We start from the raw sequence: 17713 nt of genomic DNA, 5'->3' as shown, positions 1-17713 counted from the left end.
CATGTCTGTACGCCTATGCAGGGAAAGTCGGGGAAAGGAGAAACATCTTCTCCAAAAGTAGTGTTTTTGCTCTACAGTTTCTTCTAAAGATCATGGGAGGTGAGAATAAAGAAGATACTAACATTTGAGATTTTACCCTTCTGAATTTATTCACCTTTAGAGTCTATGCTGTCAACAATTGCCTAAGTTGTCTTTCTCTTCTGTGGTAATCGACCTTTTTTACTTTAACATGTATTTCCTTGCACTTAACTTTGACTTATACTAAAATTCCAAGCTTATCTTTCCTAGCCCAATCCTTAATACAGAGAGAAGTGTTTTATTTTTAGGAAAAAAAAGTTCCTCCCTCAATAAATTGTTTTCTACACTATGTCTCCCTAGACACTCAAAAACATTAATTTAAAAAAGAACAACAGAAATGACCCTTTGTTCTTAATTGCATACATTTACCCTTCCATTAAACCAGTGAATCAAAGGAGCAAGGTTTATTGAGAATGAAAAGGTATTAGTTTCATATCTCAAAAATATGATCCCGATTGTATTAACAACAAAGAAAATATGTGGAAAAATGATAAAATCTAAGTGATTATATAAAGCACTATATACATGCAAAAATTTGGAGAAGGTTGCTATAAAATGTGGACAGTAGGATGAATTATCAAGGAAGAGTACCATAAAATAAATAAATTGAAAAGATAAAATCTGAAAAAGCAAACAAGAATTAGGAGCAACTTGCAGAAGTCATAAAAGGAAATAGAAAACTATTATTTTAAAGTGCCAGAGTCGGATGTTATTGCCATTTTAAAAGTCAAGAAGTATGTAAATTTTGGCAGCAATTTTGCAATGCCAGCTCCTCATAAAATTCTTTTAACAGTTCCACAAGCTCTATAGGTTAGCATATAACAAAAATATAAATTAATGAGAAGCATACACAATCGCTTTCAGATCTGTTATACAGTATCTTCCTAGTCAGTATTTTTGTTTTGGTTTGGAGTGTATTAAAGGCCCTATTATTTCTGGTACACAGATTGTATATACTTCATGTCGTGTACAGATTGTGTATACAGAATGTTCATACTTGACTGTGACTCCACTTACACAGGTGAGCACTGAACCTCGACTTGGGCAGTTTCAGTTGCAATGTAGAACTTTAGATATCATGTACTTATTTTAAAAAAGTTACTGAATGAGATGAATCTTCAATGGCTCATATAGCTTAATTTCTCAAATTAAAACTTTATATAACCACATTCAATTGTTTCCATCATTCACAGTTAGAGACATCCTAATACATTAAAAATGATTACAATCAGTAAGGCAACTAATATTTTCACAATATATAAGACAGCTTCTTAAATATAAGATAGCTTTGTTCTAGGAATCTAAACTGCAATTAAGGAAGTTAATACTCTGGGTCTTTAAAAATGCCTATCCTGTCTTTATTCTTTTTAAAACTCAACATAAATCTTTAAGACTTTCATATGGTTGGAATTTAATTTTACACAGCAATATCTATTGCCTCTCAGAGTTGAGCACATCCCTAATCTTTGATACTGTGATGATACATTCAAGACATATTAAATTCCAACGGGAACATCAAAACCTTTCTGATGGTTTGGCAAATTGCCTGAAATGTGGTGGACCAGTTCTATGAGTTCACGTACGATTGGAAGTCACTATGTCAGACAGTACCTTTTAACCCACACAACTAATTTTTAAATAGACTCCCAACAGTTTGAATTGTAATGTGTCAGTACCCAAACTCAGCTCTGAGTATGTTCTGACGTTTTAGTAGGTACCAAAAGAAAGAAAAAAGGATGCTAAGCTGACTTTCACAAATGAGACTTCTTCAGTCACTCCAATAAGAATAACTTAACCATCTTTTGCCTGAATATTTATCTACTGGTAAGTGGCAAATTTGATACGTGTGTGACAGGAAGAGAAATAATTTGAATGACCAATACAGTTATAAGTCTCCTTTGCTACATACCAAGAAAGAAGTAAATGATAAATGAGTAACAATGTGAATAACCTGTAAGAATTTGGAGAGAGCCAGTTCTAATCATCCTATAAACAAGTGTTTAAAAGGAAGGTTTATTAAGCAACAGATTTAGTGTTGAAAGAGAATTTTGGAAGATGATTCCACTAATTGAAGATTATCACTGAAGAACATTTAAAGGAATCAAATGGGGCCAAAGGGATTAAACACTCATGATTGGATAAAAGAACCTCCTTGGTTTAAGTGTTTTTGGTTGCTTCAGTCTGAAGAGAGGCATGGTACCAAAGAGGAGGAAATACAAACTTGAGAGGTTAAATTGTTATGATAGCACCAGACAAGCGTGCTTTCACTGAGATTATGTCACCTGTAAAGGGAACAGGAGTGAAAAGCGACAATCTTGCACTAATAGCCTGTGGATCTGGAAAGCCACAGTAAGTGGAGAAGACTGGAGAAACAAGGAGTCTGAAACACGGAATGCTTACTATACAGACAATATACAAAGGTTTTGTGTTTAATATAATATTGCATTTTATTTACTTCACATTATTTAAACATTGATTTCCACCTCTGCTTCCTCAATGACTATTGCTGCTTTAAATTAAGAACACTGAAGTTATGGAAATCTTAAGGATAATACATACTGAAAGGAAGTGAATTTGAAAAAAAAGAATGTTTTTAAATGTGGTTAGCATTTGTGTATGTAATCTACTGAAAAATAAACTGAAATTTCCCTTGTAACTGCAATCCCTCCTATAAAGGAGAGTGTGCCTTTCAAAGACATAATACATGTATTTGATGTGGTGCCCATTTGAGATTTAAATATCTGAGTTTAGCCTCTTTTAGGTTATTTAACTTTCTTCGTATTTCAATTCCCTGCTAGTAAACCAAAGAGGATAATATTTTCACCTCTTGGAAACATTGGAAGGTACATTTTTTTTTTTTTTTTTTGGATTCAACTTAATACAAAATGTTCAGAGAAATTTTTTTTTCATTTGAAAAATGTTCATGTAGTTAGTATTTGATTATTCTTTTTTTTCTTTATGCTTCAAATGCATTTAAATATTTTAATCTACTGGGAAAATGGTAGACGACTTTCATTCCCATCACAGGTCTCAAATCATTCCTTTTCCATTGTATTTCTCTTGTTCACCAAGCTGAATGTTCCCACTTTATCATTCAAAACTCAACACTGAATTACCTTCTCATGAAGGACACACCTCATGCAAAACTTTTGAACGTATATGTAGGAACAGGGTTCTGATTTATGGACAGTTCTTAAGCTTTACTTTAATTTTCCTTTTATTTCCATTGACAGCAAAATTTTCTGGAGAGTACAATCAAGATAGTGTATTCATAGAAATAACATTAACAGAAGCTTGGTCATAAATGAGAACAGTCATAATAACGATCTCTTTTACCAAGGCATTCCACACAGAGAGATAACAGCACAATAATTAAAGAATTTGTCGTTCGTCACACAACAGATACAAAAGAATTGCAATAACAAAATCGTACTTTTAAAAAACGTTCTTATACTAAAAATAAAAGCAAAAATATGAGATCATGCACTGGAGACAAAAGCTAAAAGTGAATAGTTATAGCAAAAACATTGCAAAACATAAAAATGTTCAAGTATCGTGAGAGGACAGGGGAAGATTCAAACAAAACAGTTTCAGAATAAATCAATTCCATTTACTACCCTAGGAGGGACACTGACACCATGGTCTTTGTCCACAAATACTTTAGGCTGTTAGAATACATACCGTTACCCATTTAAAGGACAGAATCCATTTTCTTGGAGCGTGTCTACTGTTACAAGGATGGAATGAAATTCATTGTTTCCCTTGGTTACAAATAGACACTAATACTTCAGGAGAAATATTCTCGAGTATAGGCCAGTGTGATGCCTTGGAACAGTAGGGGCCTGGGTTGGGGGGGGGGGCTGGGAAGCATTGACTCTAGCCCTATTTTTTTCATCATGGTCTGTGAAAGACACTTCATAGTCCTGAAATGAAATTTCACCCCATGTCTCAATTTTGCTGAAATTGAACCATCAGAACTAGCAGAGAGCAGTAAAAATAATAATTAAGTGGCTTGACGTTGTCATTGATGCTTCATTTTTTTAAAAAGTATCGATAAAAGAAACTGGATCACTTAACGAAACTAAGAATTGCATAATGCTTCAGTGGGGCTGTTCGTACAGCAACAGCAAATTCTTCCCCCAACAGAACTCATCTACACAGTGCCTTTACACTTTGTGGTCGAAGACTATATCATATTTGAACAGTGGCTACTTTCTACATGATTAGGAAAGACATGTTTGTCATGGGAGTAAAAAAATAAAATTTGTCTGTTAAATTACACATAAATATAAGGTACAAATGTATTTTTAAAATACAGATTAAAATAATCACACTTGCATCGTGTACATACGAAAATACAGTATTCAATATTCAATATACACAGACACATTTATGATAAATGCAACTATTTGGCAATGCCAGTTCTCTCAGGGTTTTCCCTGTCCCCGATTTCCACACACACGGAAACAAGAAGGCTTCGCTAGCATCTCCTAGCTCTGGCGAACGTCTTGAAGCAGTTTGTTAATTTCCGCCACCAGCTCGCTGGCATCCATGAGTTCGTGTTTCCCGTCGTTGAGATGGTTGAGCACATTATCAAAATCATCTTCTTCATAGTTTTCGGGGATCTCCTCCATGGCCGGCAGCCACTTGGAAGAAGGCTGCACACTGGAGTGAGTTCCAAGTGGGGGCCCCGAGTTGTTGGCGGGATTCTGAAAATGTGTACTAGCTGCCCAGGCTGCCACGCCTTGCGGGTAACCCGCAGTCTTGGCTGGCAAAGGCGCCTTCCGCCGTTCCAGAGAGTTGGAGCGATCCACCTCGGGACACTCGGAGCAGGTGTCCAGGGAAGGGGGTAGGAGGCGCTGGAACACGCTGCTCATTTCCGAGAGCAGAGAGGACGTGCTGGTGTCCCCGGAGTCCTCCTCGTTTGGGGAGTCCTTCCCAAAGGTGGAGAAACTCTTCTTCTTCTCACCAGAATCTGCAGGCTGGGCGTCGTCCTCAAGACTCTGATGGGGGTGCTGCTGCTGGGGTTGTGCTGGGAATTCTTCCCCCGGGATGAACATGTTACTCCTATAGTCAGAGGACGGCGAGGGCAGAGGCGGCATCCAGCACTGGTCAGAGTGTCCCAGGACCCTGCACTCCTCCGTGCAAAGCCTCATAGCTACACCCAAGGAAGACAACAGGGATTCATCGTCATGCTTAGCATATCTCAAAATGGTAGAAAAGAATGCAAGTTTAGTCTTAAAAAAATAGGACACAGTTTTTTTGTTTTTTTTTTCAACGTTTATTTTTGGGACAGAGAGAGACAGAGCATGAACGGGGGAGGGGCAGAGAGAGAGGGAGACACAGAATCGGAAACAGGCTCCAGGCTCTGAGCCATCAGCCCAGAGCCTGACGCGGGGCTCGAACTCACGGACCGCGAGATTTTGACCTGGCTGAAGTCAGACGCTTAACCGACTGCGCCACCCAGGCGCCCCGGGACACAGTTTTAAACTACTACCGTGATGATACCCGTTCTTTTACACATTAAATGGACTACAGTTATGGCTTTAATCTGAGTATCAGTTAAATGGACCTCTTTTTTTTTCCCCCTGTTTATCAAAGAACAAAAGGAAGATTATGACTCACATACTTCTCAGGAATATTATTTCTGCTACTCAAGTAATGAGGAAATGGATTTATAGCTTACACATGAGGATGACTGAAAAGGAGCGAAGGTATGGGTGGTGGGATATTTGCTGAATATAAATTCTAAAATCCTCAGAGCTGTATGGTGAAATCTGTGATTTTAGAATGCCACCAGATTAATTTTTGAGCAATACCTATGAGTAGCCTTCTGGATATTGGGGTCTATCTGACCAACTTTACTTTTAATGGAGGCATTGGGAATATAACAAGCTATCAGGTCATTATACTTAGTAAATTCTCTCAAAGGTATTTTGGATTATTTATTGATTTGTTACTTAAAATAGCAGTGCAAATTGTCCTCAACTACTGGACACCTATAGTTACTCTATTCAGAAGTCTTCTTTTAAAGGTTTGGAATTCAAATCGATGGAAAAGTCATCAAAACTGAAGAATATACAAAATCCATTGGTTAGCTCTTCCAGTTCTTTCAATGTCTGATTGGAATTTGAGTGGCCACGCTCATAGAAAATAATAGATGATATTAGAAAAGCAGAAAATAAAGAGGAGAAAAATGTCTACATTGACAAGTGCAATAACTAAACTACAATAATAGGAACGATGAAGGATGCAGAAATGTAAAACATACTTCACAAATCATTTATCTCTTTCAGTGACAATTATGTCTCTTCGGCATCATGATTTTGCTTTAGAGCAAGTGACAATGCAGAAAATGCAAAGTAATTATCTCACATTTGAACGAAACTGGATTGATAATCAACCTTAGCTATCTAGTCAGAGCTTATTCTTTAGATCTGGCTATTTAAGCAAGGTTTCTCTTCTTCCCAAATTATTGCTAAAAAGGATGACACTTGAACAATGTCAAAGCCCTTATCAGGAGAAGCAAGTAGTCTTTTGTGTTTATTGTTGTATCCCTAGCACCAGGTAAAATGTCTGCATAGAATAAGAATGCACTATATATTTTCTAATCATCAGGGAAATGCAAATCCAAACCACAATGAGATATCACTTCAAATCTGTCAGGATAACTACTACAAAAAAAATAATAACAAGTGTTGGCAAGGATGTGGAGAAATTCGAATACTTTGCTAAGAACACAAAATGGTGCAATCACTATGGAAAACAATGTGGAAGTACTTCAAAAAAATTACAAGGATAACTATCATATTATCCAGCAGACCCACTTCTGGATACTTATCCAAAAGAATTGAATTCAGGATCTCAAAGAGCTATTAACCCTTCCTTGTTCACCGCAGCACTATTCACAATAGCCAAGGTGGGAAGACAACCTGAATGCCTACCAGAAGATGAATGGATAAAGAAAACACAGTATTTGCATACAGTGGAATATTATTGAGCCTTAAAAAAAGAAGGAGATTCTGCAATATGTGACAACATGGATGAACTTTGAGGACATTCTACTTAGTGAAATAAACCAGCCATAGGACAAATATGGCATGATTCCATGTATATAAGGTGTCTAAAATGAACAAATATATAGAATCCAAGAGTGAAATGGTGTTTGCTAAAAGGTGCATGTGCAGGGGGGTGAGAAAATGGGGAACTGCCAAACAATGGGCATAAAGTTTTGGTTGACCATAATGAAAAAGTTCTAGAGATCTGCTATACAACATTGTACCTATAGTTAAGAATGCTGTATTCTACAATTAAACATTTTTAAGAGGGTACGTCTCATGTTAAGTGTTCTTATGCAGTAAAATAAAATTTTAAAAAAGATTAATATGCAGAAAAAGAAAGGTGAAGAGTAAATGTTTCCTCTCAGAAAAAAAAGAGAAATAAAGGACTTTGTTAAAAGGGGTGGAAGTCCCTCCCCTTCACCACTAAACCTTCGAGATAATTTGGTTTTATACCTCATCAATTCTGGACCTCATTCCTTAACAGAGAAGGGATAATCTGTGGAACAAAATCGAGAACAAGTGTTCTGAAGGAGAAAAAGGTCTGATTTGTAGGAAAACTAGAAATACACAGAAAGTAGAAAAAATGCAGAAACAGCAGAACTAACTATGGGTAAAAGGAAGGGCAAACACCCAGAATCCTTGGGTGATTTTGCCATGAAGAAAGCACACTCTTTTAGCATATCATTTCCTATTTAAATTTAAATAAACATGGATGATTTAAGAAGAAAAGCATGTTTAGATTTACTGACGGCATGCATTTTTACTGCTGGGAAATAATTACTATTGTTCATCATTTATGTGGACAAAACCAAAAGGAGTTGAAAGTAACTGGAATGCCTTAATAGCACTGAGGTTTTCTCAGCAGTGAAATAGCTATCAAAGTGGTAATGAAGTTTTTTCCTTAATTCCCCAGGTCTCTGAAAATGGAAAGGAGATCTGTCTCTCTTGTCTTACACGCATCCTGTTGGAAGGACCGGAAACAGGTCTGATGATACCTTTCATTTGTTTTCCGGCCTTTGACCCTGTGGGAAGGACTTAATTTTTTGGTTATTTGATTGGCTTTGTTTTCTTTTAATATTTAATGACAGTGGGGGAAAACGGAAAAATTACATAGGCTTCTAAGAATCCCGAGTATGATCAACTTTCTAGAGACCCGAATATAACGAACATGCAACCAAAAATACAATCTGGATGATTCAAATGATGGTATATATCCACAGGTAATTTTGTTTACAGGAATTTTTTAAAACAGGGAATGCCATTTTATAACTTCACAATAAATAAATGGAACCCTGAGTATTAAATAATAAATGAACATAATTTTTTTTAAATTCAGAAAATAGGAAAAATTGAAGAAGACAGGCTAATAGAGAGAATATTGGCAAAAATAGAGATAAGAAGGTAGTGGCACAGAATAGATCATTTCTGTTTCAGTGATATGCTCAACCTTTTCCCTGGAGACCCAACTATTTAAGTTTTTTTTTTGTTTTTTTGTTTTTTTGTTTTTTTTTTTTTTGGGACAGAGAGAGACAGAGCATGAACGGGGGAGGGGCAGAGAGAGAGGGAGACACAGAATCGGAAACAGGCTCCAGGCTCTGAGCCGTCAGCCCAGAGCCCGACGCGGGGCTCGAACTCACGGACCGCGAGATCGTGACCTGGCTGAAGTCGGACGCTTAACCGACTGCGCCACCCAGGCGCCCCGAGACCCAACTATTTAAAAACATTCTCAGTGTACATATAATTCAGAGCCACAGAGGTCTCATACCACACCCAGTAAGTCAGAACTTATTGGCAAGTGGTGCATATGGCTAATCTTTCTGTCTCTCCTTGAAACCTGCCAGGTGGTTACATTTCCCCTGGGAAGGGCAAGGCTTGAGGGAGCAGACAACTCTTCTTTCCCACTATATGACTTTCAATTTTGTGACTTACTATACTTTTTAGGTAGGACCCGACGTAAGAAGAAGAAACGAAAAGTATGTGCCGAACTTCCATCAAGTCATGAGTTACTGAATAACCAATCAGTTATCTATTCAGAGCCTGCCATATGTGGAGTGCCATGATAGATCCTTGTCCTCAAATGGTTTCAGATCTAGTTCTGAGTCTAGTGTAACAAATGAGGCTCCAGATGCCCAGTTTAAGTGCCAGCCGATATGATGCTAAAGGCATGTCAAGAAAAGGAAAAAAAAGAGGCAAAGCGGAGACTAAAGTAGTTAAAGACACAAACTGTGAGAGATGAACAGGATTCAGATAGACACAGTGAAGAGAAGCCAGTTTGTTTGTTTTTTTTTCCAGGTAGAAAGGCAACATGAACAAAGGATTGACGTGGAAAGATGGTTCCGACTATTGCAAAAGATACGAAACAGCCCAAAATGAGAGTTAATAAGTTAGGAGTGGATTTTATTGGCCTTGGAATGCCAAGGGAAGTAGTTTTATTAGGTGTTGCTGGGCAACAAAAGTCAATAACTGATTTTAGGCCAAAAAAACTTTAAATTAAAATGTTCTGAAAAAGTTGTTCAAGCTGCATAAAAGAAATATTTGACAAAGGGAGGAGGTGCTAGAGAGTGAACCTCAGCTTGTACGCTGGGCCAGTAAACGGGCCCTGGAAGAATAGCCAGGACCCGGATACCAGCCATGACGATGGACAGAACTTGGAATTAAAGAGAAATGTCGGAGTAAAGTAATCACCAATGGCAGATTAATGAAAAGTGGAATGAGCTCGGGAAAGGAGTTTCACAAGAAACAAAATCAAAAGGCCTTTATAAATCATGCTGGTGCCGCTAAGACATTGGAAAAATGGAGATTCTGCAAGTAGTTCAAGATTTTGCACTGTAGCTCAAAGTTGAATGAGTAAGGAAGAAAGCATGTTGACAAACATGAGCTAACGGACAAGAATGCTGCTGATTTTACTGCTCAGAATGCAGGATATTTCTGTGGGAATTAATAGAATGAATGACCAGAAATGACCTTGTTGGCAGGCAATGCAACATAACATAATCTATATTTGATCACAGTTTAATGCAGAAAACCAGTTGGAATAAGATGCTTAAGTCCTAAAAATACACATGCTTTCGAAAACTGCACTGATTTCTGTTAATGGCATTCAGATGTGGACTTACATTTTTTTTTTTTTTTTTCCTACTTGGCCTGTTTCCTGGGAATATAAGTTTACAAAGCATGAGCTGCCAGAAAGAATAATAAACCAGAAAATGGGTGAAGTATCATCAGAAGGATGGTCATAATTAAAGTAGCTCTGCACAGATACTCAGTATACATGTAACTTTCTACACCAGCCAGACATGAAGAAAGCTTAAAATATTTTATAAGTCACTGGGAATATCCTGGTGCTCTATGCCACCTGAATGCTTTCTCCACATGGAGGCAGGTAATAGTAAGAAAGAAACGTATCTACAGTGAAACCACATCATACACCAGCAATATAACTCTCCCACCACACGCCCAGAGTAAGTATGACTGTGCAAATATGGAATGTTTTGAAAGGGTTGTCTGTATATTGAGCGGTATCATTGTTGATAATATAAAAGCAAAACTCCTAACTTTGAACGAAATGTTAACTTAGAAGGAGCCTAAAGCCACTCACTAAATAAGACTCACTATTACCTAGACTGTATATCTACCCATTGTTTCCTCAATGTCTTTATTAACATGCATTTTTATTTTATTTTTTAATGCAAGCATTAGATAATTCTCCTGCCATGAACATGTCTGGTGTTGGTAACTTTGAAAGAATGAAAGAGAAGTCCTGCCTTTTTCTAAAACAGGTCAGCTAATATAATTATACAATTTCAGAATTAAAAAGGACTTTAGATATCATTTAGGCCCACAAATAGAAAAGTTATCTCAATAGGGAAAGGTATTTTCCTTTTAGCTGTATCAATAAATTATAATTTCAGGGGCGCCTGGTGGGGGGGGAGGTCTGTTGGGTAAGTTTCTGACTTCGGCTCAGGTCATTATCCCACGGTTTGTGGGTTCGAGCCCCACATCGGGCCTAGAGACTGCTTCAGATTCTGTGTCTCCCTCTCTTTGCCCCTCCCCCACTCACACTCTGTCTCTCTGTCTCTCTGTCTCTCTCTCTCAAATAAATAGTTAATTTTTTTTTAATTTAAATGAATAGGTTTCACACAATTTAAAAAGAACTTACATAATGAAATACTGATGTTATGCCCACTGTACTACTTTTCATTTGAGAAATCGCATTATTCAACATTGAGGACCAATATTCAAAATTAGGGTTCCATCAACATCATGGAACCATAGAAATTTAGCCAGCCAGCCCTTTCCTTTCATTGGTAAAAATAATAAAACTGATTCTCTTTGAGCAAGTTTTCTGAGGCTGTATGTATCCCACTGGATTTTCAGAGATTTATTTTCTTCCTTGAAATAGGGAGTCTCTGAATAAAACAAAGAAACAAAGACACCACTGTGCAAATATTGGTTCTTATGTACATTGTAGCCCTAATGCCAGCAGAAGTCCTTTCCACACACTCATCCTGCCACAGATACGATATCTATGACTGTAATAACATAATGAAATAGGCAGCATTTAATCACTTCGTAGAGGATAGACTTCAGAATACAGGAACAAATCCATTACTAAACTTATTTTTTAAAAACCTGTTGCTTCATTACTCTTAATAGGTTGGGATTGGTTCAAATCTCACCTCTACCATGTACAAACTGCCTGATTTGGGATACATTTTTTAACCTTTATAAGCTTCAGTTTTCAAATTAAAAAAAAAAAAAAAAAAAAAAAAGGAGCACTACTCTTGTCACGACCCCACTCCACATTCCTGTGCGGAAGCCTTAGGAGACAGGATGCAGGTACAGAAGTCCTCCAGGTAAGCACGGGGACATTGGTGGTCACTCTTGGTAGCAACAACTACCACTACCACTAAGACTTTCTACGCAGTGATTCTGCCTGCATTTCTGTAGCTCTCTGAAGCCCCCTCACAACTCGTTCCAAAACTCTCTTACTCATCTATATTTAGAAAATAGATATTGGATGGAACTCAGACGGCAAGTAGTTTTGCTCTGCCTTTCTTTAATTTATCAAATGGCAGGCGCTTGATTAACACTCAGCTGATCAGATTCAGTGGAGTTTAGGAATGTAAGTAGCCAGGGCGACGTTTTTATGTGTTCCTAAGAGTCGATTGAATATTACAGTCTCTGGTAACGGGGTTGCTGCAGTGATGTAGTCAGTGTTTACCCAGTTGGTTCAGACAGGTTCTACTGCACAGTCAGAGAGGGGGGACTCTACGGAAAACGTGGCTTTTAACTTCCCAGGGTCTCCTCCATCTGGCTACAGACTTAACATTTCCCTTGTAAACGCGTGTGCCTCTTCAACTACCGTGCGGATAGGAAATGAATGGTGGCAAAAATATTCTGTGCTTCCCACCTACAAAGCTGCATTCTTTGTCCTATTTTTGGTGATTGAAATGTACCATTCCCTAGTGTATTTTAATCTCTGATTCTGTGAGTGTGTTCCCATCACAGGAAATTTGTGTCTTCCAAATTATAGCCCAGTTCATCACCAAGAACCAAAACAGGCCGTTTGAATAACAACCACCACCCAGTAATTTCATAGAGTTGCTCAAGAGTATCCTGTGGCAGCACTGGATGGGGCAGGGAGAGGAAAGAAATAGTGTGGCTCTCTATCCCCCTCTCCCCACTCCTTCTTTCTTGTCCTGCTCCGCTCTCACGCTTACCCCTCCTCCACCAACTGCCGTGTCTGAAGTTTAAGAAAATAATTCTGAGGGGCTCCAGGTCATGTTCAATGCTAATAGTGTACAGATGACAGACACTTCAGTGCAAAGGACAAAGAAAAATGTAAGCATGGGAGAAACTGTGCACTCCATGGGTGTAGCAGATCTGAAAGTAAGAATTCATCATCTATCACCACCCTCTTACCTGCTGGAATTCTTCCATCTGTAAGGAACAGGTCACTGAATCCTTCACCCAGCAGCCTGTCTATTGGTGAATCTCGCCCCAAATCATAATCACTGTCTCCTGCTTCACTGTCACCACGGCCACTGTCTTTCAAGCTAAATTTGTCCATGTCTTGGAGGGCATATCTAGAAAGATAAATCAGGGAAAGTATGGTTTTTACTCTTTAGCATTCACGCCATTAGAGACTCAATAGGTAACAGGGGGATAATTCATACCTATAACTCCTGGAATATTTGTTTCCTCGAAAACTTGGCCTTGGTTGATATTGCCCCTGGTGAAGCATTGAAAGAAGCTGGGAGACCTGCTGGAAACCAAACACACAGAACTGATTTCTGGAAACAAACCCCCTAATACTCACGAGCTTAAGCAAGGAAAAACAGTTGCTCACTGCTTTTCATCCTGATTAATTGAACATGTTATCTCTGTTTTAAAGATTTACACATGCTGGAATGTGGCAGACGATGCAGCCAGGCACCACACACAACTGAATACATCCCGGAGAGGCTTGAATGATCTCATACACTGCTTTTTTTTTTTTTTTTGAAAGAGAACTCCTTTATAAATAATAGACTGAGTTCCTTTATGTTTTAGTTCAGGTTAAAGAGATCCATTATAAAAAATACATGGAAAATATTGTAAGATGCAACAATCTAGCACATGCAGTTAAAATAAGGTCAGAAAAAATTCAAAAGTTGAACAAATACAACATGCATTCAGATGGGATTCTGGAGGCCTCGGGTTTTTGCTGGTGCTGTTGTTATCTTTTGGCTTTTTTTTTTTTTTTTTTTTTTTTTTCCCTGTAGAAGCCACAACTGTGAGAATGAAACAAGTCCCTTTATTTGTGGCTTCCAGTATCTTAATCTGGGAAGGAAAGGTATTCTAATTAGATAGTCATTTGGGAGATTCACATTTATTTTTCAATACTATGCATCATACATGCAAGCCCATTCTTTAAGAAAAACAGAACAGCATGCTAAACTATGCATACTTGCTACATACAGGTGATGTACCTTGTATCCCATTTAATTCGGATATTGTTAGTATTGTTTACTGCTTAAAGGAGACACTTAAGAACTAGCACATACACAACCTCTGCACACTAGCAGCTGACCGTGTCAGTGAGTTGGTACAGAGTGCGATCTTACCTCAACGGCAGGAGTGGCATGGGTGAGTTCTAGTGAGAAATTCTCTGGCACGTGGTTGGATGAGATTGTCACCAAACTGTTGAGGGACTGGTGACTGTGGTGACTCTGCCGGCTGCCCATCTGCCCTCTTTCCAAGGTGGGGGATGAGGATGGAGACGATCTGTGATGAGATCTGATGGGCAGAGTGCCATTCATCGTAGGCACCAATGTGATGTCCCCTTTGTGAATCTGCCTGGATGGCCTTTTTGGGTGGTGCTGGTAAGTGGATTCTGCTACCCTGCAGTTGTAGGATCTAGTGTCTTTCTTTTCTCGGTTACACCTCGTTGCAAACAGCACCATGATAACCAACAACACTGCACAAATTGCTCCTAAGGAAATAATTATAACCATGGAGACATCCAAAGATGCCTGGCTGACTGAGGTCATTGCTGTACTTGTCACTGACTCTGCATATTCAAAGATCGTACACTTCAGAAGGACTTTGGTATGCAGCTGGGGATTGCCTTTGTCCTGGATGATGACTGAGAGCTCCCACTCGGTGTAGGAAACAGATTCCATGCTTACGTTGGTATGGATGTCACATGATCGTGGATCGATTAAAAAGATATTCTCCTCGTTGCCTGCTATTATGGAGCAGCTGAGTTCAGCATTCACACCAGAGTCTCTGTCAATTGCCCTTATTCTTGTGACATGAAAGCCACTTTCAGCCCCTTTGGGTATGGAGATTTCTGCAGTATTATTGCGCAGAGCAGGCCCTATAACCACAGGGACGTTGTCATTTTCATCAATGATGGTGAGCACAACTGTGGTATTGCTTACTAGTTGCTTTGGACTTCCTCCGTCTCTTGCTTCAACCACGAAAGTGATCTGACTCACTTCCTCATGATCAAAGATTCTGAGGGCGTAGATGGCTCCATTAGATGGGTCAATGGTGACATACGTAGTTATGGAACTGCCCAGGATAAAACTCTCCAAAATGGTATATGTAACTTGCCCATTTTCTCCAAGATCAGGATCTGTGGCCGTAACGGTGGTGATATATGCCCCTGGCGAGTTATTCTCTGAGATTGCAAATTCATATCGACTTCTCTGGAAGTGGGGTGGATTGTCATTTATATCATTGATCTGAACAGTAAAATGTTTTACTGAAGAAAGACTGGGTGTCCCCTTGTCCTCAGCGATTACAGTCAAACTGTATTCAGATCTCTTTTCTCTATCCAGTGTGGCATTTGTCAAGATTAAATAATTGTTTTCATAAGTCTTCTGAAGTTTAAAGTGACCGTGTCCGTGAAGCTTACAAACTATTTCTCCATTCAGCCCAGAATCCTTGTCCTGAACCCTGACCAAAGCAACAAATGTGTCAATGGGATCCCCCTCAAAAATATAAGATATTTCTTCTTTTCCAGGGGACATGAGGTTTATGTTGATTTCAGGTTTATTGTCATTAACATCCACAACCTTGATTATAATTTTGCAGTGAGCTGGGATTGAATTTGGGCCCAAATCTTGAGCCTGAACATCAATCTCATAGGATTTGGTGATTTCATAATCCACTTGCTTGAAAAGAGTCAAATGTCCTTTTTCTGAGTCAATTTTAAAAGTCTCTATAATTTTGGGAGACACATGACTGCTGAAGGAATATACAATTTTCCCATTAGCGCCCTCATCTGGATCTGTGGCGTTCAGGTCAAGGAGCAAAGTGCCAACGGGGGAGTTTTCTAAGAGTTGTATTACATAAGACTGCTGCTCAAAAGCAGGGCTGTTGTCGTTGGAGTCGGAAATGCTTATTTTTAGTATGGATGAGCCAGACCTCTGAGGCACCCCCATGTCTGAGGCAGTGAGCTGAAGCTCATAGCTTGACTTCAGCTCACGATCCAGCTCTCTGACCACTAGGAGTTCTGCATACTTGGCTCCATCGGTCCTGGTGCGAACCTCAATACTAAAAAAATCATTGGCAGAGAGAGAGTAGGTGTGGAGGGAATTTTCCCCAACATCTGGATCAAATGCACTGTCCAGGGGGATGCGCGTCCCAACGGCCGCGCTCTCGGATATCTCAATAGGTATGACAGATCTTGAGAACTGGGGAGCATTGTCATTGATATCCAGCACTTCGACTTCAATATGGAAAAGCTGCAGATGCTCGGTGGGTAGCGTGATCACATCAAACTCTATGGAGCAGTTCAAGTTTTTCTGGCACAGTTGTTCGCGGTCGATTTTAGCCCCTATGCTGATTTCTCCGTTATCCTCATTTACTACAAGGAGAGGAGAATTCCCCCTTTGCATGGCTCGGAAACGAACGGTGGAAGGATTAGGTAGCTTAACTAAAACATCAGCCACATCCTCTGATAGTCTTGCAATCACTGATCCAACCCTCTGCTCCTCATAAATCCTGTATTTCAAATTCTTGCCCAGCACATCGCAGTTGAAAGACACCGTCAGGAGTGCAAAAACAAATCTAAAGTGCATTTTAGCATTCATTTGGCACCTCGGTCAGTTTAGGAGACTCCTCACACAGACCAAGTTAAAACAGCAAAGCAATTCCCCTCAACTTCCTTTGGCAACTTAAAGCTAAGCTACGTTTGGTACTTGCCACTTGAAAGCGTCTCTTAATAACACAGCACAGCAATTAACAGCTCGCAAACTTTGGGTTTATACACACCGTGTCACGACTCGCAGCTCTTGTCGGCGCGGAGTCCGAGCCTTGCATTTGTCCTCTCCGCAGGCAGAAGAGGGTCACCTCCGCGCTTCCCTCCTCGTGTTGTCGGAATCCATCGATTGCAGGGTGCCGGCAGAGGCTGCAGTGAATCTTTCTCCAGCGATGCTCTCTCCCTTTCTCCGCGCGGCTGCAGACTAAACACCCGTGATTGCTGACTCCAGTCTAAAATCTGTACAACTTCACTCCAACTCAGACAAAGCTCTCTTGCCCGGCGTGTGTTGAATCGCTTCCAGCCAATCAGCGTGCTTCCAAATCAAAAGCTGATGGTGTCCCCAAAGCGAGGGCGGTCGCCGAGAGTGGAGGGTGGAGAGGGAGAGCGAGCGGCGAGGAGGAAGGCGGGGGCTTGGGGCGGGCGGGAGGGGGGGGGCGGCGCGGCTGGGAGAGCCGGGAGGAGGGCCGGTTGGGGGCTGGGGGAGGAGGATGGGAGCCGCTCCTTCGCTCCGCTCCTCCCTTCCTCCTCCCCACGCCCCCCTCCTCCTCCCAGTCTACTGCATTCACTTTCTCTGAGCGTGCCACGACAAAGGGGAGCAAATTACAGAAGAAAAACTTTAAATCAACTTCTGGTCGCCTTTATTTAGTTGGCATCTTAAATTGTTCTGGTTTTCTTAATTGCCCTTTCTTCTTCCGCAAACATGTAATCATCTTGCTTTTCATAGTCTTTAAGTACTGGTTTAACTTGAAATACCTTTAAGTGCATTTTGTTGGTGAAGGAATTTAATAAAATTTGAAAACTTGCTTCTAATTATGCT

The 17713-nt window shown here is 39.7% G+C and overlaps 1 protein-coding gene across 2 annotated transcripts; it reads right to left on the bottom strand.

Annotated features, from left to right (window-relative positions):
• Positions 1-3277: 3277 nt before the first annotated feature.
• On the bottom strand, positions 3278-17451 carry PCDH18 (protocadherin 18). Of its 2 annotated transcripts, none has more exons than XM_045467460.1 (4): positions 14249-17451; positions 13319-13404; positions 13065-13228; positions 3278-5236 (listed from the first exon to the last, which is right to left on the bottom strand). In XM_045467460.1, exons 1-4 carry the CDS (start codon positions 16724-16726, stop codon positions 4569-4571), a joined length of 3396 nt encoding a protein of 1131 aa, XP_045323416.1. In that variant the 5' UTR covers positions 16727-17451; the 3' UTR covers positions 3278-4568. The 2 variants fall into 2 exon arrangements, with proteins under 2 accessions (XP_045323416.1, XP_045323407.1); XM_045467451.1 differs by having other exon boundaries at positions 13319-13407; positions 14249-17237.
• Positions 17452-17713: the final 262 nt, after the last annotated feature.

The sequence above is a fragment of the Leopardus geoffroyi genome, chromosome B1 (assembly GCF_018350155.1).
Source record: "Leopardus geoffroyi isolate Oge1 chromosome B1, O.geoffroyi_Oge1_pat1.0, whole genome shotgun sequence".
NCBI lineage: Eukaryota > Metazoa > Chordata > Mammalia > Carnivora > Felidae > Leopardus > Leopardus geoffroyi.
This window is presented reverse-complemented; position numbering and strand designations above follow the sequence as displayed.